Raw genomic sequence first — 26,074 nt, forward strand, 5'->3', positions numbered from 1 at the left:
CCAGCCCCTCAGCTTCCCAGAACATCATTCTGTGAACCCAGTGCAAGGACAGTCTGGCCCAGGGTGCCAGCGGCTGGAGGTGGCAGTGGGGGTGGCTGTTCATTTCTCCCTCCCTCTGAATCCTCTAAGTTTACCTGCAGAAATTGCATAGAGTTGGTTTTCCAGCAGAAAACAGGAACTCTCTGTGTGAGGCTCCTCACAGGGGAGTCTGGCAGAGCTCGGGCAGAGGTCGGGGAGCCTCACTTCGCCCATCAGGTGCAGCCCTGGGCCTGCAGAGGCCTCAGACAGAGCAGTCACGATCACTGTGATGGACCCACACACGGGTAACACAGGGGTCTGCATTCTCTCGAGAGTTGGCAGTCCTCAGGCCTAGGAACTACTGCCTGAGACAGGCCACTTCTCTCTCACGAACCTGGAAAATCCTCCACTCCTTAAAGTCTCTGCATTTAAAACTCTCTCTCTCTCTCTCTCTCTCTCTCCACAATCTCTCTCTCTCAGACACTCACACCTGTACCTAGGTCTCATGTTAAATAATAAGTAGTCACCCAGTCTATGACAGCCACGGGGGCCTGGCCTCTGAGGCAGCTATTGAGTCTGGAGAAGAGCCATAGGCAACAAGAGTCTACACTATACCCACGGGAGGGACCCCACCCTCTGTGGATTGGGGTGGGGGCAGCACCTGAAGCCAGGCCCTGGGGTGGGAGAGCCTAGCAAGGGCCCCCTCTCTGCTCCTTCAGCTCAGCCTGGGGGACTGTGCATTCTGTCCCCCCCCCCCTCTGCTGCAAACACTGCTTTCACAGAAACCAAACCAAACCCAGTAGAGAGAGAGAGAGAGAGAGAGAGAGGAAGAGAGAGGAAGAGAGAAGACAGCTGGGCGCTGATGCCCAGACTCTCCAGTCTGCTGTGATTCCAGTGCTGTTTGGCATTTCGAAACTGACTTCATCTGACTTTTATTGAAACTCTCCTCCTATGCTCTCCCCCTCAGCCCCACACACACATCCCATCACCACATGCACAGGGAGTTCAGCACCTGGAATCAGAGGCAGTGACCACTCCAAAGCCTAAAATTTGAGGGGAAGGAAGAGGGATTCTTTAGATTTCCGTCTGCTAGTCCAGCCCCCACCCAATCAAAAATGACTAGATTCAAGAAGAAACAACAAAGAGAAAAGGGGGGAGAGAAAAAGGGAAGACAAAAAGAATATCCAACAAAAACATACAAAACCAGAAAAGAAAAACTTCCCTGTTGAGTTTAATTTTTCTTTTTCTTTTTTTGTCCTGTCAGATCTAGACCCAGGGTACAACGGCCCCTTCCTGGAGGGATGGGGGTGGGTGTTCACTGACGATGGATACCACCAACTCATTGGAACCCTCTGGAGGGGACCCCCCCCACCCCAGACTCCCAACCTGGCTGGAAGGGCAGGCCGGCCAGGAGAGGCTGGGTCCTGGCAGCCGCGAGGGCTCGCGCCCCGCTGACCACCAGGGTGCAACGTCTCTGGGTGCGGCCCGCTGACCGGGGCTTGGTCTTGGTCTCTGGCCGGGGCTCAGGCTCGTGGATCTTTCTGGAAAGTTACCGGATGCCACACCCCAAGAGAAGAGTGGACTCTGTACAAGTCTGGCTGGGGCAGCTGGCTACTCAGGCTCGCTGCTGTTGGTGGTCTTGTCCCACTCCAGGCTGTCCTCGCTGCGGGCGGGCGACGGGCGAGCGCGCAGGCCCTGGAAGCGGCGGCACTCGGGGCACACGCGGATGTGGGTGCAGCCGCGGGCCACCAGCGCAGCCTCCTGCGCCAGTCTCTGCGCCAGCTGGTCCGGATCCCCCGCCCCGCACAGCTTGCCGTTGCTGAGCGTCGCAGTGCCCCGGGGCTGGCGCTCCTCGGGGATGGGGGGCCTGGGTGGCGGTCCCCCGGCGCGCCTCCGGCGGGGGCGCGCACTGTCCTGGCACAGGATGATGCTGCGCAGCTCGTTCACCATTTCCTGGCAGACGGACACCTGCGGGGGAGAGGAGGGCATGGCCAGCTGGAGCACCCTGCCCTGCGGTCTGCTGGGGGTGGGGAACCAGCCCTGGGCTTGCTCGGGGGCTTTGTCAAACCATGCACCTACTAGGGCCTGCTCAGGTGTGGGGACGAGCCCTGGGTCTGCTGGGGGTGGGGTGGGGGTGGGGAACCAGCCCTGGGCTTGCTCGGGGGCTTTGTCAAACCATGAACCCACTAGGGCCTGCTCAGGTGTGGGGACCAGCCCTGGGCCTGTTTAGGAAGGGAGTCAAACTGTGAACCCACTAGGGTCTTCAGGTGAGGGAGCCAGCCCTGGGCTCAAACTGTGCACCCCTACCTACCCTTTGGCCTCTCAGGTGTGTGGTGGGTGGTGGACCAGTTCTAAGATGGTTCAGGTAGGGAGGGGGTCAAGCCATGTGTCCTTTCACTGCAGCCTGCTCAGGTTGGGGTGGGGGGGTGGAACCAGCCCTGGGCCTGTTCAGGGAGGGGGTTAAATTGTGTGACCCCTCCCCTTTGGCCTCTCAGGTAGGGAGAGAAACCCTAGACTGGCTTAGGGAGACCAGACCATGTAACCACTAAGATCTGCTCAGGTTGGGGGTGAGAGAGAGAGAAAACCCATCCTGAACCTGCTCAAGGAGGGTGTCAAACTGTGTACACCTCCCCTTTGGCCTCTCAGGTGGGGCGGCCAGGCTGGCTCAGGTGGAGAGAGCCAAGCTGTGAGACCCTCCACTACAGCCTGCTCAGGTGGGGGAAGGTCTTCAGAGGAGCGAGTCTGTCTTGAGTGACCTCACGCGCTGAATATGCAGACACCCTCCACATCACAGGCCCAGCTGCCTACCAGAGGACTGCTGCAGTGGCTCCCAAGTCCCAGGCCCCTGGCTGTACACGGCACTTGAGTGCTGCCTGCTTCCACTGCTTGGCCTCCCTCTCCATGAAACTCATTCCCGCCGGCCCTGGTTCCATTTGGACTTCATTAAGTAGCCCCTCTAGGGGGCCGGGTGGTGGCGCAACAGGTTAAGCACACACAGTGTGAAGCCCAAGGACCTGAGTAAGAATATCAGTTCCAGCCCCCGGCTCCCCACCTGCAGGGGAGTCGCTTCACAGGCGGTGAAGCAGGTCTGCAGGTGTCTGTATTTCTCTCCCCCCCTCTGTCTTCCCCTCCTCTCTCCATTTCTCTGTCCTATCCAAAAACAACAGCAATGGCAACAATAACAACAACTAGGGCAACAGAATGAGAAAAATGGCCTCCAGGAGCAGTGGATTCATTGTGCAGGCACTGAGGCCCAGCAATAACCCTGGAGGCAAAGTAAATAAAAAAATAAATAAAATTAAAATAAATAATAAATAGCCCCTCTACTGCTTGTTGTTTTTCTCATTCCTATTTCCCCACCAGCATCTGGGCCTCCTGCATGGACTATTTCTTTCATTTGGGGGGGAGGGGGTAAGGAAAAGAAAGAGAAAGAGATGGACCAATCACAGACAAAGAAATCAAAACAGTTATTAAGAATCTTCCCAACAACAAAAGTCCTGGACCAGATGGCTTTACAAACGAATTCTACAAAACCTTCAGGAAACAGTTAATACCTATACCTCTAAAGCTCCTCCACAAGATCGAAGAAACAGGAACACTCCCTTCCACCTTCTATGAAGCCAACATCACCCTGATACCAAAAGCTGACAGAGACACAACAAAAAAGGACAACTACAGAACAATGTCTCTGATGAACATAGATGCCAAAATATTAAACAAGACCCTGGCCAACCGGATACAGCAGTATATCAAAAAGATTGTTCATCACGACCAAGTGGGATTTATCCCAGGAATGCAAGGCTGGTCTTACATACATAAGTCAATCAGTGTCATTCACCACATCAATAAAAGCAAAGCCAAAAACCACATGATTATCTCAATAGATGTAGAGAGAGCTTTTGACAAAATCCAACGCCCATTCATGCTCAAAACACTACAAAAAATGGGACTATATGGGAAATTCTTCAAGATAGTGGAGTCCATATATAGCAAATTTACAGCCAACATCATACTCAATGGACAGAAGCTGAAAGCATTCCCCCTCAGATCAAGGACTAGACAGGGCTGTCCATTATCATCATTACTCTTCACCATAGTATTGGAAGTTCTTGCCATAGCAATCAGGCAAGATAAAGAAATCAAAGGAATACAGATTGGAAGGGAAGAAGTCAAGCTCTCACTATTTGCAGATGATATGATAGTATACATAGAAAAACCTAAAGAATCCAGCAGAAAACTACTGGAAGTTATTAGGCAATATAGCAAGGTGTTAGGCTACAGAATCAATGTACAAAAATCAGTGGCGTCTCTTTATGCAAACACTAAATCCGAAGAGGACATTCAGAAATCACTCCCATTCACTGTCGCAGCAAAATCAATAAAATACCTAGGAATGAACCTGACCAAAGAAGTGAAAGACATGTGAAAGACATACTGAAAACTATGAGTCACTATTCAAGGAAATAGAAACTGATATCAAGAAATGGAAAGACATCCCATGCTCATGGATTGGAAGAATTAATATTATCAAAATGAATATTCTCCCCAGAACCATATAAAAATTTAACGCGATACCCATCAAAGTTCCACCAAGCTTCTTTAAGAGAATAGAACAAAAACTACAGTCATTTATGTGGAACCAGAAAACACCTAGAATCGCCATAACAATCTTGAGGAAAAGAAACAGAAATGGAGGCATCACACTCCCAGAGCTCAAACTATATTATAAGACCATCATCATCATAAAAACAGCCTGGTACTGGAACAAAAATAGGCACACAGACCAGTGGGACAGAATTGAAAGCCCAGAACTAACCCCCCCACACACACACCAATGGACATCTAATCTTTGATAAGGGGGCCCAAAGTATTAAATAGAGAAAAGAAGCTCTCTTCAATAAATGTTGCTGGGAAAACTGGGTTGAAACCTGCAGAAAAATGAAACTGAACCACTTTATCTCACCAGAAACAAAAATCAACTCCAAATGGATCAAGGACCTGGATGTTAGACCAGAAACTATCAAATACTTAGAGGAAAACATTGGTGGAACACTTTCCTACCTAAACCTCAAGGACATCTTTGATGATACAAACCCAATTGCACAGAACACTAAAGCAGAAACAAATCAACGGGACTACATCAAATTGAAAAGCTTCTGTACAGCCAAAGAAACTATCACACAAAGAGACCCCTCATATAATGGGAGAAAATCTTCACATGCTATACATCAGACAAGAGACGATTAACCAAAATATACAAAGAGCTCAGCAAACTTTGCAACAAAAAAACAAATGACCCCATCCAAAAATGGACAGAGGATATGAACAGAACATTCACCACAGAAGAGATCCAAAAGACTAACAAACACATGAAAAATTGCTCCAGGTCACTGATTGTCAGAGAAATGCAAATAAAGACAACAGTGAGATACCACCTCACCCCTGTAAGAATGGCATACATCAAAAAGGACAGCAGTAACGAATGCTGGAGAGGCTGTGGGGACAAAGGAACCCTTCTGCACTGCTGATGGGAATGTAAACTGGTCCAGCCTCTGTGGAGAGCAGTCTGGAGAACTCTCACAAGGCTAGACATGGATCTTCCATATGACCCAGTAATTCCTCTCCTGGGCTTATACCCCAAGGACTCCATCACACCTAACCAAAAAGATGTGTGTACGCCTATGTTCATAGCAGCACAATTCATAATAGCTAAAACCTGGAAGCAACCCAGGTGCCCAATAACAGATGAGTGGCTGAGAAAGCTGTGATACACATACACATTGGAATACTACATAGCTATTAAGAACAATGAACCTACCTTCTCTGACCCATCTTGGATAGAGCTAGAAGGAATTACGTTAAGTGAGCTAAGTCAGAAAGATAAAGACGAGTATGGGATGATCCCACTCATAAACAGAAGTCGAGAAAGAAGAACAGAAAGGGAAACTCAAAGCAGGATTTGACTGAATTCAGAGTAGGGCACTAAAGTAAAAACCCTGGGTTGAGGGTGAGGGCGGTGTTTGGCTTCACGGGGCGGGCTGGGGCAGGGGGTGGGGGGATGGGATGGGACACTGTCTTTTGGTGGTGGGAATGGTGCCTATGTACACTCCCATTAATTTGTAGTCATATAAATCACTATTTAATTAATACGAGAGGGGAAAAATTGATTGAATGTCTCAAACTTTTCAATGCACAGACATAGGCTGAGTCTTCGATATGCTGACTCTCTTAAAAGCTTGGACCAGGGAGAACAGAAGCAACCAGTAGCACAGCTATGTACAAATAATTTCAAAGGACATGAATTATTATGGTGATGTTGTATATGATACAGCAAATCCTCACAAAGGGATACTGCAAAGTTAACTCAATTGCCAAATAATGTGATTACATCAATAACTATCTATTGCTTTCTTAAACCCTAAGACAGCAGGAACCTCCCACTTCCTCTATGGAGCCTATATTTCCCCCAGTCCTGGAATCTCTAGGGTGGGGCTCACTTTCCTGCATGCTTCTCTCAATTCATACCAAATGATATTGCATCCGCTGATCCCAACCTAATCAACGCAACAAGTACCACCTCAGCATGTTTCACTTCAGACTGTGTCCACAGACGTCAGGCATGGAATGTCAACCCTTCACCCTCATTACTTGGGTGAGACCTTTCCTTTCATAGGATTCTCTAGTTCTATTCCAGATGGTTCATTTCCTAACAAAGTCCCAAAACCTAGATATAGACCAGGTCCCATGAGTTAGAGCATATGTTCACATGTATCCATAAATTAGGGCAAAATATATACCTGAAAGCAAAGATATAAATAGTCTGTAGTGAGTCAGTATTAAGTTCATAATGAAGTAGTGTCTACTTAGACTTAGATACCCTCCTCACCTACTTCCTATTACACTTCCCTCACTCACTCCAAAGATAACCTTATCAAAGCAAGGACTGCAAAAGCTGAATAAGGGCAAGAGACTGGCATACTTTAACAATGATTCTTTAGTCACTATCAGGCCACCCGATCAGCTGGGGCCCTAGTCAGGGAGTCCTGAGATTCCCAAATAGACATGATGGGCCTAGACCTCGAATAAATCCCTTTCTCCATTTTTATCAGTCAACTCTATCAGGAACAACACAAGAGACCCCTTTGTGGGCCCCCATAGGACCTTGCCCTCAACTTGGATCAACAACAGTACAGAATGTTCCATCCTCTGAAGGGAGGCTGGACAACATGCTCTATGCTACACCTGAGGAAGATGGGTTCTGATACTGGGGCAGCTTGGAACATTCCTACTCATGACCACAGAATTTGAGCTCAGATCTAGAGGGATGCAGAGGTCACATAGGCTCCTAAGCTGAATATGGGCCACAGATCACATCAAATTGATGGGGTTCACTATCAACAATATTTATACCCCTTTCTCATATTAGGGAGCTACTCTCTTCCCTGATCCAGCTTTCTGGTTCTTTTCCCAGCCATGACATCATCTCCCCAGACAATAAATTGGATCCACCTGCATGTCAGATTTCACGCTCAGGGAAGGAAAAAAAAAAAAAAAAAACTAGTATAGCCACAGGCCCATTGGAATATAACTAAAACATGCCCACTAGCTATCTACAGAACGAAGACCCCCCCCCAACTCTTCATCTGCACTACTCCAGCCTTTAGGTTCATGATTAGTCAACAATATGCTTGGCTTTATATGCTAATTTTATTTTCAGCCACCACATTCCAGATGCTAGCATGATGCCGACCAGACTTCCCTGGACAGACAATGTGTCCTGGTGCTCCGATTCCCCAGAACCCTGTCCCACTAGGGAAAGAGAGAGACAGGCTGGGAGTATGGATCAACCTGTCAATGCCCATGTTCAACGGAGAAGCAATTATGAAGCCAGACCTTCCACCTTCTGCAACCCACAAGGACCTTGGGTCCATAATCCCAGAGGGTTAAAGAATAAGAAAGCTATCAGGGGAGGGGATGGGATACAGAGTTCTGGTGGTGGGAACTGTGTGGAGTTGTACCCCTCTTATCCTATGGTTTTGTCAGTGTTTCTTTTTTTATAAATAAATAAAACATGCTTAACTCATGGACAACATTCATATAAATAAAGAATATAATCCTGTTAGAGAGAGAGAGAGAGAGTCAGAGGGAAAGAGAAACCCTGCACCAGCACCTCCAGAGGTACCAAGGCACTCCCTGCGGGGATCAGGCTCAAACCTGGGCTGCATCCTTGGCAAGGGGATGCACCCTACCTGATGAGCTAGCTTACTGACCCTGACTGTCCTTCTTTCAAGCATTTAAAAAAGTTATCCATAAACATTACCAAAGCGTCTCCTTTCATTCACCCCCATGACTGTGATTGATGAGGGTGTGCTCTCATATCAACTGTAACAACAAAACCGCCTCCACTCCCCCACCCCTCGGCTCTGCCTCCTAACAGGGACCGCTCAGACACCTGGGGTTTCGGGAAGGCACACGCAGGATGCACAGCGGGGCCGGGGTCGAACTTATCTTCACAGGCAGTGATACTGAAGCACATTCGCACAGGGTGAGATAAAGAGCATAAACAATAGCCTCACACAAGTTCAAGTTCTGTTGCCAAATGAATTTGCATCAAGCTTGATAAAAAAAATTTGGAGCAATGGGGAGCCTGCATAATGGTTCTGCAGAAGATTCTCATGCTTGAGACTTGAGGTCCTAGGTTCAGTCTCTAGCACCACCATAAACCAGAGCTGAGTAGTGCTCTGGTCTCTCTTTCTCTGACCTTTCCCAGTGTGTGTGTGCGTGTGCGTGTGCGTGTGCGTGTGCGTGTGTGTGTGTGTGCATGTGTGTGTGTGTATGTGTTTAATATTGATAAAGTAAAATATTAAAAACTAACAAACTTGACACTTCCCAAGCTATTTTGGTTTTAAATTACAGATACAAAGTCATGGACCTGTCTGCTATTATACTCATTTTACAGATGTGAACATTACTTGACTAACAGAATTGACTTAGCATTGAAATGTACACATACCTAGGTGTGTACAGGAACCCAGAGCGTTCCTGTGCTCCTACACAGTCCTTTTAAAAAATTTATTATTTATTTTTCATTTTTGCTGCCACCAGGGTTATCACTGGGGCTCAGCGCTAGCACAACAAATCCACCCACCACTTGTGGCAGCCATTTCTTTTCTTTCTAATTTTTATTAGATAGGACGGAGAGAAATTGAGAGAGGATGGGGAGATAGAGAGAGGGGGAAAGACAGACACCTGCAGACTTGCTTTATCACTTGTGAAGTGGACCCTCTGCAGATGGGGAGTGGGGGCTCAAACCCAGATCCTTGAACTTACTAACATGTGCGCTTAACTGTGTGCCACTGCCCACCCCCCACCCCACACACATAATTTTTGCTTCTGCTGGAAAGGCCGCTTTCTCAGACTGTGATGTGAGAAGCATCTTCTGGACTTTCAGTCCCTTTCAGTACTATATTGCAGGACAGCATCCTGTCACAGCCGGATAACCAAGTGCTCACCTTCCTTCTAGCTACTGGGAGGACTCTAACTCTTCACTGCAATTTCCAAGATACACCCGACACGAGTTAGATCTTGAGGCTGGATTCCAGACCTACTAGCATTACTAAAAAGCAGCAGGCATGCCCCAGAGCCTTCGAATAATAATCACAACAACAACAACACCTCCTGCCTAATGTACCATGTGTGAGAAAAATATAGCAACATATCTTTGCTGACTGTCAGGCCTAAATTAAGCACCCAGCCTGGCAGTAGTGCAGACACAGAGTGAAAAGGGGGCCATCCTCATGCTCAGAAGGTGAGTGACCACTAGAGACAGAAGCAGGTGTGACACAGTATGTAAGTGCTCGCACAGGGGACAGAGGCCTTGAGAAGGAGGAAGACAAACTCGGGTGGTGGGAGAATTAGGAGGTTCTCATGCAGACAGTGGCAGCTGAGTGAGGGCCTTCTGGAATGACTAAGGAGCGGACAAAGGGAGAAATCCAGGAAAGACAGAGAGTGAAGGAGAAGGGGACAGGACAGGGGAGGGAGGAGAGAGGTTCTAGGAGGAAATGCCCCTTTGATGGAGGGGCACCTTGCACTTCTGGAAGGCTCAGTGGGCTCTCTCTGTGTTCTCTTTGGTCTTCTCTGTTGGCAGGGGTCTGTGCAGCAGACAACCCAGAAGCCAGACAACCCTAGACTGAGAACTAGATGGAGGGGGTGTGGGCATGGAAAGAGGCACTTGGGTCACCGTGGTTTGGAAGGAGAGAGAGGTATGGCAAATCCAATAGCAATGCTATTTTAAAATATAGGGAACTTGAAAAAACCATTTAACCAGAGTTGAATACTGCTCAGCTCTGGCTTATGGTGATTATGGGGATTGAACCTTGGGGGGGTGACCTCAGAGCCTCAAGCATGGATGTCTTGCATAATCATTATGCGATCTCCCTGCCCTGCTTGAATATTCTCTCTCTCTCCATATAAATATATATCCCCTACACATATTGAATATACTCCATATCCATACATGTGCATATTACTGATACATATACATATATTTATGTATGCTGGTGCTACGCCACTCCAGGCTGACTTTATTTTTTTTTCAGATAGAAAGAGAGACAAAGACAGAGAGACAAATGCCGCAGCACCAAAGCTCCCTTCGTCCCTTAGTGGGAACAGCAGGTGCACTACCGGAGTGAGCTGTGCTGCTGGCCCTCGAGCAGTTTTTCATTCTGGGAGGGAAGGAGCAGTCTGAAAAACTGAAAGGGGGGAGGAGGGTTGTGCCAAGTCTCTGAAGAATGATGGGATGGAGACATGAGGGATGAGGACACAGGTGCAGAGACTGCGGGACTGGCAAGGGGAGGGATGTTGGCTGCTGAGGCGGGTCTCTCCTGAGTTCCTGGCAGGTGGGAGGTGGAAGCTCCAGGTATGACAGACAAGGGGCATGAGGAGGGCTGCAGGCAGGGCAGTAGGGCAGTCCTAGGGGGGATATGGAGATGGGCCTGGCAAGGGAAGGACAGGTGGTGCTGCCCCAACCACCCCCCCCCCCCCCGTGAAGCAGTCTCCTGTCTCTCCAGCAGCACTAGGGAAGAGTCCAGCAAGATCCAGAGCTGGGAGAATGAGGAAGAGGCTAATGCAGTTTGCGAGTCCAATAACAGGAGCAGCACAGGAAGATGCGTGCCCCTTCCCTGACACAGAGTGGAAGGCGGTGGGCTAGGTCTCCCTCCTGCTCCTCAGACCCTCCAAGTCTCTGTGAAATTTAAGTCAGCTCCCCGTTTCAAGGCTCCCAGTTTGGGAATTAATCTCCCTCAAGATCCCCGAGAAGGGAGAGGTAACCGGAGCTCCTGTGAATCGGGCCGTCTCTGAGCGTCTGTACTTGTCAGGCAAAAATATAACTTTGATCGAAAGAATGAAAGCTATCCCTCCCACTGGCAGCCTGGCATTTTGATCCGCGTATCTGTATCACACTGCGTCTTCACTTACAGCTGCCCGAGACCATGCCGTGAGGGACACACTTCTCTCACGTTTATGCATTGGACTGTCGTGAAGACTGCAGCGCAGAGCGGCTCTGTCAGTGCTGGGCTGCCCGGTGATGAGACTCGGCCCAGCTCTCAGGCTCCTGACACCTGACATTCTCTGTGTTGTGCTGTCCCCCGGCCTCTCTGTCTGAGATGCCTGTGGCCTCTGCTCTGTCTTCTAACCGTGCAGGTCCCGCCCCCGGGGGAGACTTACCTCAGTAGCTTCTGAGTGTCGCAGAGTCCATAAGAATTCCAGCATAGCCATAATGATGGCCACGATTAGGCCACAAATAAGAACCACGAAGATTCCACCAATGTTCTCCATTCCCAGACCTGGGGGAAAGGGACGACACACAAAGAGGAGTGTGGAGGGCTGGACGGTGTAGCTCGCTTTCACCAAACACAACTGTAAAGGGCCAGAGCTCCATACTCCTTGTAGAGACCCGATTACCTGTTTGAGAACAGGGCAGTATAGCTGGAGTGAAGCAGGGGAAGGGGAGTCAAAGGGAGGAGACCCATGGGAAGCCTCCTAAAGGGGAGGGGTCAACATCATCTGCAGAAAGGGGCTTGGCAGTGACTGAGGGGAGGTGGCTCAGTGGGTAGAGCACTGGACTTGTATACCTCAGGCCCCAATACTAGATGTACAAGAGCAAAACTCTGATCCCTGTGTCTGAAGAAAATAAAGTTTTCACAAAAGAAGAAAAGGAGGGGGCCAGGCGGTAGCGCACTGGGCTACGTGCACATAGTACGAGATACAAGGATCCCAGTTTGAGCCTCTGGCTCCCCACCTTCGGGGGTGGGGTGGGGTAGGTTGTTTCATAAGCGGTGAAGCACATCTTCCTCTCTCCCTCTTTATCTTCCCTTCTCCTTTCAATTTCCTCTCTGTCCTATCAAAAAAAAAAAAAAAAAGGACAAAATGGCCACAAGAGAAGTGGATTCATAGTGCAGGCACCAAGCTTCAGCAATAACCCTGAAGGCAATATACATGTATGTATATATATACATATTTATTCATATATATATATATATATATATATATATATTTTTTTTTTTTTTTAAAAAAGACGAAAAGGGGGCTTGGGCAAAACTTTAGCCTCCTGAGACAAGACACTAAAATGGTTGAACATGTCTCTGTTCTGTTAAGCATCTGAGTCAATTTTCTTGATGCATTTACTTGACACCAGATGACGACGTTAATCAAAGCAGGGCTAGAGACATGCCCCCCCAGTCTGTAGCTGCTGACCTGGGAGGGGAAATGCTTTACTTGCAGGGCAGGACTTCCCAGAGCAGCTGCCTCAGGACCGCCTGGGGAACCTGCCAAACAGACTGCCGGCCCACCACACCCCGACTCTCCCCTCAGTCTTCTCCTCTCCACAGCACACGCATGCGCACACGCACACGCACAGAGCTCTCCCTGCTTTGATTTTTATCATAGGAGAGAAGGGGACAGGTGGTGGTACAACGGGTTGAGCAGACACATTACCATGCTCCAGGAGCTGGGTTCGAGGCCAGGGTTCGAACCCAGGTCCCAGCCTGCAGCGGAAAAGCTTCTCAGATGTTCGTGAAGCAGTGCTGCAGGGATCTCTGTTCCCCCCCTCTCCCTTTCTGTCTCCTCTTCCGTCTCAATTTCTTTCTGTCCTGACACATTACAAAGTAATAACATGTTTGTGTAGAAGAGGGAGAGAGAGAGAATGGGGGAAGAGAGAAGACCAGAGCACTGCTTAGCTCTGGTGTTCTGACAGACTGAGCTATGCCCTCTGTTCCGTTCTTCCTTCATCTCTGCTCTTCTACCCTCTTCTCTCTCCCTTCCCTGGTCAGGCTTTTACAAACCATGACTGTCTCTGTCAGCATTATTTCAAGACATTCGAAAGCCCTTAGAACACTTCCAGTTGGAGGCCTCATCTCACGTAGGAGCAAGTGGAAGGGAACATGCCCACGTCTCTTGGTAAATAAATGCACTAGGAAATCGTGGCTTCTGTTGTGCCCAGGTGGCAGGAAAAGGTTCACTGATAATTGGCTGTGATTTCTCAGTAGTCACCATGCCTGCCAGGGAGGGTTTGTGAAATGGGAAAAAAATCTAACCCTCCCAAATTTGTTGCTAAATGTAATGAAGTTTTTATGAATATCAAATTTAAAAATTAATGAAGTTGAAACAATGTTCCATTTTGGAGATACTTAAACATGTCTTAATTTAATTTTGTGGTTCTCTCCTGGCATTTGGAAGTGGATGTTACCTTTTTTTTTTTCTTTTCAGACCTCAGACATAACTTTGGATGCTTGAAAAGCTTTTGGTCCCAAGGAAGTCTGTATGTGGCATGTGGAGAAGAACGTGACTCTGTTTGAAGTTGCCTTTTGCTCTGCACAGCTACTCCTCCTGCCCGGGCACCACGAGAACCATCCTCACTCCCCAGCCTCGGCCATCAATCCGCCCTGCTGGAAACTGTCTGGTCCCCTTCGCACTCGACCTCTCCGGCACCCGCACAGAGGCTGTCATGCACGCCCCCTCCTTGACCTGTACGAGGTCCTGGAACTCTGGTCTCTTCCAAGTGCCTGCCTGTGCCTGCTCTGGGCTCCTCCTCACTGCATTCCGCTGCCTCTTCCCCACACACTGGCTGCCAGCACGCCCACCCTGCTGACTGCACTTCCAGATCACTTGTCCAGTCTCCTCATTCTCTCCACCTCTCACCACTTCCCTGCTTCAGGCCCCGCCACTTGCTGCACGGCCTCCACCGACTTCCCCGTGCCCTCTTCCCCTCTGTGCTCCCTGCAGCTGCCCGAGCAATGCTTTGTCCCACAGGCAGACTCTTAACGGTGACACATGTGCTGGCAACTCAGACGCACTTACATTCCTCAGTGCATGTTGTTGTAGTAGCTTCTGCCTTCTGTCCCTCATCTGTGTAGGTGGTGCTCCCTGGAACCTTCTTCCTTGACTCAGACACACATCTGGCTAACACACAGCTTTTCTAACACTGAACTCCAGCTTGGGGCCCCCAAGCTGACCTGACTTGTTACACAGATTTTATGTTTCGTCAACAACGCATCGTGGATGCCAGGTTGTGGTGCACCTGGTTAACTGCACACATTATAGTGCACAAGGACCCAGGTTCAAGCCCCTGGTTCCTACTTGCAAGGGGAAAGCTTCACAAGTGGTGAAACAGGGCTGCGGGTGTCTCTCTCCTCATTTATTTATTGCCTTCAGGATTATTGCTGGGGCTCAGTGCTGGCACTATAATCTACTGCTCCTCTTGGCTAATTTTTCTACTTTATTGGAAAGGACAGAGAGAAATTGAGAGAGGAGGAGAAGACAGAGAGGGGGAGAGAAAGACAGACACCTGCAGACCTGCTTCGCAACTTGTGAAGTGTCCCCCCCACCCCGTAGGTGGGGAGTGGAGGCTCAAACCCAGATCCTTGCACAGGTCCTTGGGCTTAGTACTATGTGCACTTAACCAGGTGTGGCACCACTCGGCCTCCTCTTTCCCTTCTATCTCCCTCGCCCCTCTCAATTTCTGTCTCTATGCAATAATAAATAAACAGAAATAAAAAAACAAACAATGCACTGTGTATAGCTTTGCTATTTCATGAAGTAGAGCGTAAGCTTGCATTTAACAGCATTTCAGTCACTAATGAACCCCCAAGAGGCTGCACCATACAGCCTTGGCAGTTACCCTGTCCCCCTAGAGGAGTGGCCCACAAATCCTTTCTCAGCAGGCAGCTGCCACCGCTCTAGGCATAACTGCCCGCTCACCTCGGAGCTCCTGGAGGGGGAGAGCCACGTCCTGCCCAAGACTGTGAACCCATCCCTAGAGTGCCGGGCTACGACCGCAGCCAGTCCATGTCTGCCGGCAGGGTGAGCTGGAAGAGGATGAAGACATCCCAGATGTGGGAGCCAGCACCATCCAGAGCGCCAGCTTCACACTGTGATATGTGCTCGTCCCTAATTAGATTTTGTTTGAAATAGTACAGTGTGGCGGCCCTTGTCCAGCGGTCACAGAGGCAGATGGGCACTGACATCACTATCTCTGACACAGACAGAACCTGCGTGGGCCCGGGGCCCTTGGATGGGGAGGGCCAGAAATGGAGCGGGGACCCGTGCTGGCACCGTTTCGATTAGATCGGCAAAAGCCTCCTGGAGGAACGGGGCTCTCGGGAAGCTGGCAGGAAGCGAGAGGCACTGAGGCAGCCCCCAGCCTTCCTTTCCCAGCTTCTTAGGTGTCAGGGCCAGCATGTTAATCACTTCTAGTGGCTGCAGCCAGCGGCTTCCTGGCTGAGTGGCCCGCTCCTCCTCGGAGCGGAGGCTCGAGGACCGCTGGTGCCTTGAGGAGCTCATTGGAAAGGGGAGCAGGAACATCCCTCTGGCAGAGTCAGAGTGGGCAGAGAGCAGGAAGTGAGCGAAGGCGAGCATGGTACTCGCATTTCACACTGTCATCCTTCCTCTCCTAGAAGCCAAGTGGCTTCCCTAATGCACGGCCATCCCTCTAGAGGCAGGGTCCTGAGGGGAACCTTCCTCCAGCCAGACCACCAGGCTCTCACTGCACCCCTGATCACCTTCACCACACAGAAGCCATGGACACAGAAGGCCTCTCTCCCGGCTCTGCCCCAGCAGTGAGACTGTGCTGATTCCGATGGAGTCAGTCTCCTTGCAGACTCCTGGTGGAGTCAGTAGGAACTCTGGTGTCACTCACAGGTTGCCCACAAGTTCAAAGGACTGTTGACAGAGGACAAGGATAGTCTTGTCTCTGGAGCTGCAGGGGGAGACTGGCAGTCTGGAAGGGAGAGACTCTGGATAGATGTGACTCTGCACGGCCCTGACCCACTTGCTTGGCTTCCAGTTCCAGCCGGTAGATAACCCCTCCCTGAATCTGCGTGTGTGTATTCCTGCTCACATCCTTCCCTGTACCGCCATGGAAATCTGCGACTGAGATGTAGGGAAGTGACTTCTGAACAAGGAAGGGGGCTGAGTGCAGCCTGGGTAGGGGGGAGATGTGGAGGCCACCGAGCAGCCGGAGCACAAAGTGAGTGCCACTCTCCCCTCTATGGACGGTGCATTTTTTTTTCTCTGATGATGGCCGATACACCTTTATCGAGGTGCTTCCAGGAGCTAAGCTTCAGGCGGGCCGGGTAGTGTTTCACATCAAATGATGTCAGGTGAGAACAAGAGCAAAAGCAAGATTCCTCTGACCTGTATGGCAACCAGATCTTTTCAGCCACGTTTCCCTGCACCCATGCAAATGTGTTCACTGTCCTGTCTTCACAGAACTGTTGGTGGGAGACAGCCCTCTGGAGAGCCCGGGTGTGAGCTGGCCTGTGAGACCTTCCCAGAGCAGATACAGTGACTCCTCACATCACTGCTGCTTGGCGCTGAGTCACGTTCACTCCCTCCCCGCTTCTTACTCTCGCTGTGCTGTCTGCACCCCCCCCCCAAACCCAGTAGCTTCTGCAGCCAGTGGCAGAAGAGGGAGAGGGGGCACTGGACTGAAGAGGGATGGGGGAGGGAGGCACTTAAGAAGTCTCGATGCAGGGAGCTCGGCGGTAGCGCAGCGGGTTAAGCGCACGTGGCTCAAAGCTCAAGGACCGGCGTAAGGATCCCGGTTCGAGCCCCCGGCTCCCCAACTGCAGGGGAGTCGCTTCACAGAGGGTGAAGCAGATCTGCAGGTGTCTGTCTTTCTCTCCCTCTCTCTGTCTTCCCCTCCTCTCTCCATTTCTCTCTGTCCTATCCAACAACGATGACATCAATGACAACTACAACAAAGGCAACAGAAGGAAAAAAAAAATTAAAAAAAGAAGTCTTGATGTTTATCAAAGCACTTGTTTCCACAGGCTGGGAAGTGGCACACCCAGTTAAGCGCACAAGTACTAAGCGCAGGATTTGGGTTTGAGTCCCGCTCCCCACCTGCTGAAGCAAGTGGCAAAGCAGGTCTGCAGGTATCTATCTATCTACCTATCTATCTATCTATCTATCTATCTATCTATCTATCTATCATCTATCTATCTCTCCCTCCCCCTCAAGTTCTCTCTGTGCTATCTAATAAAATGGAAAAAAAGCTGCAGAAGCAGTGGATTCGTAGTGCCAGCACCAAGCCCCAGCAATAATCCTAGAAACAAAAAATAAACAAATAAAACTAGTTGCTTTGAAATTTCCCCAAGAATGAATGCAAGTACCTTGTATTAAAAAAGCCTTCCCTTAATTAGACTGTTCTTTAAAATGGTGGACACAAGGCCAATGGTCCCCATTTTATAGTTTGAAAAAAATAGAAATTCCAGGGGTCAAGGAGGTGGTTCAGCAGGATAGTGCAGGCCTTGCATGAATGAGGCCCTTGGTTTGCTCTTTGGCACCTAATGAAAAAACAAACCAACCAACAAGCAACAACAACAAAAAAACCCAAAACCGAAACAGGACAGCTTCCATGCCTGACACTCCAAAGAGCCAGGCTGAATCTCCCATAAGCCAGAGATCCGGTTAAAAAAAAAGGTCTTAAAGAAAACAGGCCAGGGAGCGGGCAGTCATGCATTGGGTTAAGCACATGTGGCTCATAGAGCCAGGACCAGCATGAGGCTCCCTGTTCAAGCCCTGGCTCCCCATCTGCAGGGGAATCACTTCACAAGCTGTGAAGCAGGTCTGCAGGTGTCTCTCTCTCTCCCCCCTCTGTCGTCCCCTCCTCACTCAATTTCTCTATGCCCTATCCAACAACAACAACAACAACAGTAAAATGGGAAAAATGGTCACCAGGAGCAGTGGATTCACAGTGCAGGCACCGAGCCCCAGCAACAACCCTGGAGGCAAAAAAGAGAAAGAAAGAAAGAAAGAAAGAGAGAAAAAATAGACCATCGTAAATGGTGAAATAGTGCTCTGAACTCACACCAGAAATAGAAATGCTGAGAATTCAGTAAGTGACCCAAGATTTCACTAAGCTAAGATGTAAAGTCTAAATCAAGCTGACTTCCCAGGTGACCATGCTACTGAGGATGGGTTTACCACTCTAAGTATTTTAATTTGCTCCTAACCATTGCCCTGGGAAATCACTGAGACTCCTACCTTGGGCTTTCTGACAAAAAAAAAAAAAAAAACCAAAAACCCAGCTACTGGCAGGCAGGGAACCTGCCCACAGATGCACAGCTGATGTGAAGAAGAGCAAGGATCCAAGCTAGAGGGGGGAGCCCGTGTCCCCAGCGCTCTCCTCACGCTGCTACTCCCAGAACTGGGGTTCCGTATGCTTCAAGACTCAGCCCAGCATCCTGACACCCAAATTCCTGGCCAGGGTACCTGTGTCTGGATTATGAATCAACCCCCCCTCGTCTCCTGGAGCACACGCATGTCATGTCTGAGTTGGCCAAGTACTCACTGAGCCTTGGACCCACCAGCAGTCCATCTGGCTCGAGGCGAGGCCTCCTCTGCTAGCATGTCTGCCAGATACTATCTCCATTCCCATATCCAGGTTCCCAGCCGTGGCTCTCTCCAGAGTAACCAGAGCCCAGATAAATGAGCTGCACCCCCAGAGAAGAAAGAGAGAGGAGTCCCCAGGACCTCCCTGCTCCTGCCAACTCCCCCAGGTCTTGCTGAGATGTCTGGGGCTTTCCTTCTCTCCTCTTTGCTGAGCCAGACAGCAAACTTCCTGCTCTGGAAGGATTCCACAAGCTGAGCCAATGCCACCAGCCTCTGTCCCATCCTTGAAAGGGGACCCTGGTTTGCACAGCCTGGTGATGCCTTTTTGTTCCTCTGAAGCTTTCCAAGATAAAAGTACTCCATTTCCTTGGAGTTCACCGACTACCTTTTTGTGTTCGGCGAGGGTCCTACAGAGCTTTTGGTCATCCAACCCCCTTGAGTGAGAACACAGAGAGTGGCTAGTGAGCTTTTTTTTCTGTAGGGCTGGAGTGAGACAATAAACAAGTGTTTGTGCAGAGAGAAGGCAGGAGGAAAAGCAGCAGCCTGGCAGGGGATCTGCTCCTTTTCTATGACGCCTCCCCAATCTCCCGCCTGACTGCCGGTTCACCTGGGTGCCCTGCATGGAGGTGGGGTGGCCACAGAGGAGGGAAAGCACAAGCCACGGTTGTGTTTCTCGGCAGAGCTGGGCAGACCTGGCCACAAGGCTCTGGCTGGGCACTGGGATTCTTCTCTGGAGCCTGGCAGCGCTCTTGAAGCCGCGACGCTGGATGAGAAGTAGGGCAGCCCCAGGTCCCTCTCCTGGAAGCTGCTCGTGTGTTAATAGGATAATAGAGTAGGAGAGGATTATGGGAGGCTCCGGGCATTGTCTGGTGCCTTCTAATTGCAAGCAGAGTGTTGACGGCCACCACCCTTGGTTTCTGAAATCTTTGAGAAGACAACAACAGCCATCTCCCCCAAGCTCCTTTTGCCTGGACCCACTCTGCCAGCTCCATCGCCCCAGTCCTTAGGCACCTGGGCGGGGAGGCGGGGACAGCTGGTGCCAGCCACCAAGGACAGCTCACCTAGGAGCTGCTTCGCAAAGCCAAGGCAAAGAGCTGCTCTTTGCTCCCCTTGAGCCTCTAGGAAAAGCCGGGTTCCTGGTTCTGTTCCTGCCCACATTCTCAGGACCTGAGGAGCTCTGCTTCCATCATGCTGGCGTCATCCGGGAGGAGGCCAGGCCCTTGAGAAGGGCTGACTTGCCAGAGAGACCCATGCCGGTGCCTCTGGGTCCAGACCAGTGCTTTCTGCTCCTGGGAGAGGGTGGGCACGTGCATTTGGTTCAGCCAGGAGGCCCTGGGGCCCCTCTGAGTGGTTTATTTGGGCTCCAGCCACTGCAAAAATGGGGCCACTGCATTAAACCGGCACTCAGGTGGACTGGGCAACGAGCTGAGGGCCTGGCTGTGTTGGTGGTTTTGCAGAGGGTTATCTGTCCATCCATCTGCCAGGTCCAGGCATCACCGGCCGTCACATGGTGCATCTCCTGTGAGTTTGCAGCTTGCATGCTGGCTGGTCACTGGGCCCTAGCAGCTCCTGAAGCCTGTGGCTGGGCAGGGTGGCTCCCACCACTGACTCCTGCTCCACTGCCGGGCTCAGTCTCCAGGCTCGGGAAAGCTCGGCCTCAAGTGCAAAGAGTGAAGCCGGGTCTCCTGTAGCCATCTCTGCAACTCCCTGCCAGCCTCCCCTCAGACAGTCTTCCTGAAGTCCAGGGTGCTGGGGCACGACAATTTCCAAAGATACACCTTCTATGAAAACTACCACTTGTTTTTTTTTTTTAAATACACGCCTCTAATGCCCACCTCACACTCCTGTTCCGACAGGCTCCCTTGGTGCTGTCTACCTGTTTCCTCACCACACGGGCCGTTGGGTCAGCAGAAGGTGGGTTTTCTCAGAATGTCCTTCAGCCCGGAGGCAGGGGGAGGAGGTGGTGTGCCCTGACACAGTCTTCGGTGTCTCTTCTACACGGCTGGTTCCACTTAAAAGTACAAACCTGACCTGCCTCCCGCATAGAGCCTGGACTGGTCCCTCCCTGTCCTATGTGCCCACAAGCTATTCTCAGGGCTCTGCCCCAGTACAGCATGGCATGTAGCATGCATTGTAGGGAATTGTGAGGATACAGTAGAGCTTGGCGGGACCCCCATTGAAAAGTGAGGGTCTGAGGGGCACGACCAATCCTCTCAGTCTCTCTCTACTAAGAGGTCAAGCAAGGAAGGACATGGCCTCCAGGGTCAGCCCCACCTACCAGGCTCCCTGCCTCACAGTCGCCCACTCCCTTATTATCTACACAATCATTGTTTTGCCTGAAAGTCCCCTCCCTACTTCCCCACCCATTCCATTCCTTTGATCATAGCTGATCTATCTTCTCTCTGCCCTCAGGACCCTGGTCTGGCTGCTGGTTACTGATAACCTTGCTTTCTCGTTCCTTTAAACCTCTTGCTCAACAATACTGGAAAAGTCCTGACCCTCCCCCATACCCTTTGCCCCCTACCATATATGGTATACACATGTCACTTCCTCCTGCGACCCCTTATAAGCCCTGCTTTGCTGTTCAATACACGGATTTTTGTGCACGGCACATTCCCCTGGTGATCCCTGGCATGTCTCTTGCTACTTACACAGGGAAAGACCCGGCCGCTCACTCCTGCTGCCCCGGGATATTCCTTCTAGGCCCCCCGCATCTGGTGTGCAACAGAGCAGGCAAGCTCTGAAGTTTTTGCCTGGGAAGAGGCCTCCCCACCACAGAGTCCGGCAATGCATATCTGGGGTGGACAAACTCCAGAAGCAAGCAAGAACCCTTCTCTTAACTCCGCCAACAAGTCAGAGCTTCCTGCTGCCTCTCTCCATCTCCAGAAGCACAGGGCCCCTTCATGGGGCTCCACGGTGCCAAACACCCATTCCTGCTTAGAAGCTCCCACCCAGGATCCAGAAAGGGTGTGTGTTTTCCTGGCCTGCACCTGGGTGGCTGCCTCTCCCACTCTCACTCTGAGGGGCCACAGGAGGGAACACAGACAAGGAAACTTACTCACATGGGGAGGGGCATGTGGCCTCTGGGTCCCCTCTAAGTCACAAAGGGCTGGCCCCCAGGGTTGGGAGACCTCTGCCTGCACCACAGAACATTCAGAAACATGGCCGTGCCTCCTCTGTCTCCGCAGGGAGCATCACTTCCTAGGATGGAGGTGAGGCCTGTTTATCACCCGTCTCTCTTAGCCACCTCCCGGGGACGGGTTTCTCAGTGAGCCTGCAGGAGAGCACCAGAGCGGTCACGTGATTTATGGTCCTAACTAGGACATTCTGAGAATTAAAGTGAATTCTAAAAATACCCCAGTTGGCCTCAGCAAAGTGACAATCCAGGACAACCCGGGCAAAGCTTGCTGTGCCCTGCAGGAAACCAGGTGCCCGGGGACCCACGGTGGTCCGTTACACCTGTTAGTCTGCAACAGCACTTGAGTCAGCCTGACTTGTTGCCCTTGCTGGTTTTTGAAAATATTTATTTATTTTCCCCTTTGTTGTCCCTATTGTTTAAAACTGTTGTGGTTATTGATGTCGTTGTTGTTGGATAGGACAGAGAGAAATGGAGAGAGGAGGGGAAGACAGAGGGGGGAGAGAAAGATAGACACCTGCAGACCTGCTTCACCGCCTGTGAAGTGACTCCTCTGCTCGAACTGGGATCCTGACTCCGGTCTTTGCGGAGTCAGCCTGACTTAATGTTCATTCATTTATTCATTCATTCAAACATTCCCATGCTTTCTGAGGAGGAAGCAGGCCATGTGGAAAGGCCAAAGGTTTGCCCCTCATGTAACTTATATTCTTGCAGAGCAGCTGGAGAAGAGGTGCAGATAGAAACTGACAGCAAGAGGAGAATGTTGTCTGGAAAGGGAAAGGGCAGCCAGCTTCACAGGAGATGGTGGGAGGGGAGGAAGACTTGGAAGATGGAGGGAGTTTCCTAGGTGTGTGTGTGGGGGGGGGGAGAAGGGTACAGGCCAGAGCTGGCAGTACCCCGAGAGGCATGGGGAGCAGAAAGGGGAGAGGCAGTAGAGGGAGCAGCAGACGAGGGTCCTGTGGAGGCCACAGGAAGGTGGATGCTGCTGAGTGAGCGGAGAAGCCCTTGGAGGCTCTGAGCAGACCACTGAGAGCATGTCTGCACTTCATTCTGGCCCCGGGTGCAGAGTACTCATCAGAGGGAACAGGAAAGCAGGTGAGGCACCGGCTGAGTGGTGCTGGACTCAGGACACCGGGTATCTGCGGTGTACCCAGGCCCTGGGACGGACCCGCGCTGCACCCCAGCCCCCCTCCATTTGTATGCCACCGCCTGGGGGGGCAGGGCGCTCACCTTTGGCTCTGTGGTCCTCCTCCTTGGGGCACCTGCCCCCCTCCCACCACTTGCGTTTCAGGATCTCCAGGCGGTTGTTCTCCTGCAGCTGGAGGATGGCCAGATCCAACTCATCCCGGAAGACGGAGCCTGTGGGGGAGCCCAGAGCACAGGCTGTGACAGCTGCCTCTGTCTCTGTCTCTCCCGCACCCTGCAGCCCAGCACGCCCGCCACACAGCAGGGGAGTGGCAGAGGGGACACTGTCCCCTGGGGGCCCAGCCCCTCTCATCCCCTGGGAAAGGAGGGAGCTTCCTGCTGCCCTTCTCTCACCCTTCCTGCCTTGTCCGGCCCATGGCCAGGACCCCGGGCTGCAGCCCCAGCAACGGCTCTGCAGGCAGCAGCGCCACTCTGCCTCCCATTCGGGCTGGGCTGCTTGTCCACACAAAGCTGGATGGCAAGTTTCCATCCGTGGCTGGGAAAGGGGTGCGGGGGGGTGGGTGGGGGGGAGGCCACAGAGGGAGCCTTCTGGGGCAGCAAGCTCCAAGTTACAGCTGTCTGGTTCCCACTTTATTTAAAGCAATGCTTGGGGCACTGGAGTACCACTGCATCTGACAGCTGTGTCCCCAGGGCAGTTCTGGAGCAGACAAGAGTTGCTCTAGGGTGTGATGGAGCCGCCTGGTGACCAAGTCCAGGGCCCCCTCCCCAGGCCCCCTAACTGCCCGCTGAGCACCCCTCTGCCCCACGGCCCACAGTTGTGACCATTATTCCACTTAGACTGCTCCTCTTCCCTCCTCAAGTGAAAGCTTCCTGATCAGTGCCCTTCTCTCTCTTTAAAGATTTTATTATTTATTTATTTATTAATGAGAAAGATAGGAGGAGGGAGAAAGAACCAGACATCACTCTGGTAAATGTGCTGCCAGGGATCGAACTCAGGACCTCATGCTTGAGAGGCCAGTGCTTTTTCTATTGTGCCACCTTCTGGGCCACAAGTCTCTCTTTTTAAAAAGGTTCTCATCAGACCCCAGAAATCTTATATTGGAAGAACACTGTTAAATCGCCAATAAACATGAAAACAGAAATTTCCTAATGGGATATGGTCAAGGCTCAGCCACAAAAAAATGGGCTTAAAAAATGGGCTTAAAGGGAGCCATGGGAAGCCCCACGCTGGGCAAGGGCAGAGGCCTGGGGTCATCAAGAAGCTGCCGCCCAGGGACTGGCCATGGAGTCAGCTGGGACAGCACCCCAGGGTGGTGTGGGGGGGCAGGACTCTGCTGCAGGGCTGGGGGGGGGAGCCAGAAAAATCAGATGGGCTCACCCACAAAGGCTCACACATGCCAGGTTCACTGGGGGCCACAGGTACTGATTCAGTCTGGGCTGGGGCCTGGGATTCGGCATTCCTAGCTGGCTCCATGGCTCTGTGGCTGGGCCATGGGCTGCATGCACTCTCACAGCCAAGGAGGGTGCTCGGCTCCCAGGGAGCTTGGCCTCTAAATGGCCTGGGCTCCACAGACAAAAGCTTCCTGACCACAGACACCAGGCTCACTCCAGCGCCCGGGCCTGGGCCAAGCAGGGCGTACGTGTGTGTCACTGACCTGGGCCAGCACCTTGTGCACAGCAGGGGCTTGACACCAGCCGGCAGTGAGCAGCTCCCTGAACGAGCTCAGGGTGTGAGGTGGTGAGAGTGATGAAGGCAACAGCCCAGACCAGCAGGCACAGCCAGCACTGGCTCAGACAGACACAGCAGCGTCCCCAGGACCCCACGGAGAGCTTGTGCTGCTGACTCTGAGTGTGCTGATGTGGGACGTGGCTGCTAAGCCACCCGGGCTATGTCCATTTCCTTCCTTCCTTACACTGTGTCCTTACTGCTCTTGGGGCCAAGCCTTCACTCAGGTAGTCCATCTGACCCTGAGCTCCTGCCTTCCTGGTGGAATCCTGGGTCAGTCCACTGTGTACCTGCTGCCCACTTGCCCCACCCCACTGTAGCATCACCTGGCCACACTGCCTGGGAGATGAAGGGCTGGCTTTGGGGACAGTTTCTCCACTTGCCCTTTGACTTCAGACGTGTAACACACTGGCTCTGGAGCTCAGTGCTCCCCTCTAGAACGGGAGTGACTACGCCAGCCTCACAGGTGGCCAGTCCACCACACCAGACATGGGGCAGGTGCTTCCCTGGTCCCCGAGGGACAGCCTTGGAGTTGGGGTGCCTCCTCTGCCTTCTCTGTGGGCAAGTTCTGTGATAACTCTGGAGGCCTTACACACCACGGTGATGTCTGTTACCCAGCTGGGGCACACTACCCAGCTGCACCTCAAGTTCAGCCACTACGTTTCTCAAAGGGGTCATAGTCTGTCTTCTTAACAGATGTGGCTATGATATGCTACTGTGAGTGGAGGGGATGCAGGCTTGTATGTGCCCTGAGTGAGACCTCCAAGCTCCAGACCTGTTAGTGTCAGGCTGTGCAGAGCTCAGGAATGAATCATGTTATTACCCTGCTTATAGCCTGGCTTTGGGTCAGTGTTTAAGAAGCTATTTCCCGGGGCCAGGTGGTGGTGATGCACCTGGTTAAGCACACACATTACAGTGTACAAGGAGTCGGGTTTAAGCCGCTGGTCCCCACCTGCAAGGGGAAAGCTTCATGAGTGGGGAAGCAGTGCAGCAGGTGTTTCTGTCTCTCCCCCTCTGTCTCCCCCTCCACTCAATTTCTCTCTCTATCCAATAAGAAGTAGATAAAAACAAATAAATAAAACAAAAGAAGCCATCTGCCTTCATCAACTAACACAGGCTGGGGTCTAACACTCCCCAAGCCGCAGTCTGTGCGAGTG

The 26,074-nt window shown here is 51.5% G+C and overlaps 1 protein-coding gene across 2 annotated transcripts in view; it reads right to left on the reverse strand.

Annotated features, from left to right (window-relative positions):
- Positions 1-1,232: 1,232 nt before the first annotated feature.
- GRIK4 (glutamate ionotropic receptor kainate type subunit 4) overlaps positions 1,233-26,074 on the reverse strand; it is a 343,337-nt gene continuing 318,495 nt past the window's right edge. For both annotated transcript variants that reach the window (XM_060179894.1, XM_060179893.1), the window contains 3 exons: positions 23,276-23,404; positions 11,743-11,861; positions 1,233-1,986 (listed from right to left, as the gene is read on the reverse strand). In XM_060179894.1, the coding sequence (XP_060035877.1) occupies positions 1,630-1,986; positions 11,743-11,861; positions 23,276-23,404 (605 nt within the window). In that variant the 3' untranslated portion in view covers positions 1,233-1,629. The remainder of the gene's footprint in view (positions 1,987-11,742; positions 11,862-23,275; positions 23,405-26,074) is intronic.

This window comes from Erinaceus europaeus, chromosome 20 (genome assembly GCF_950295315.1).
Source record: "Erinaceus europaeus chromosome 20, mEriEur2.1, whole genome shotgun sequence".
Lineage (NCBI taxonomy): Eukaryota > Metazoa > Chordata > Mammalia > Eulipotyphla > Erinaceidae > Erinaceus > Erinaceus europaeus.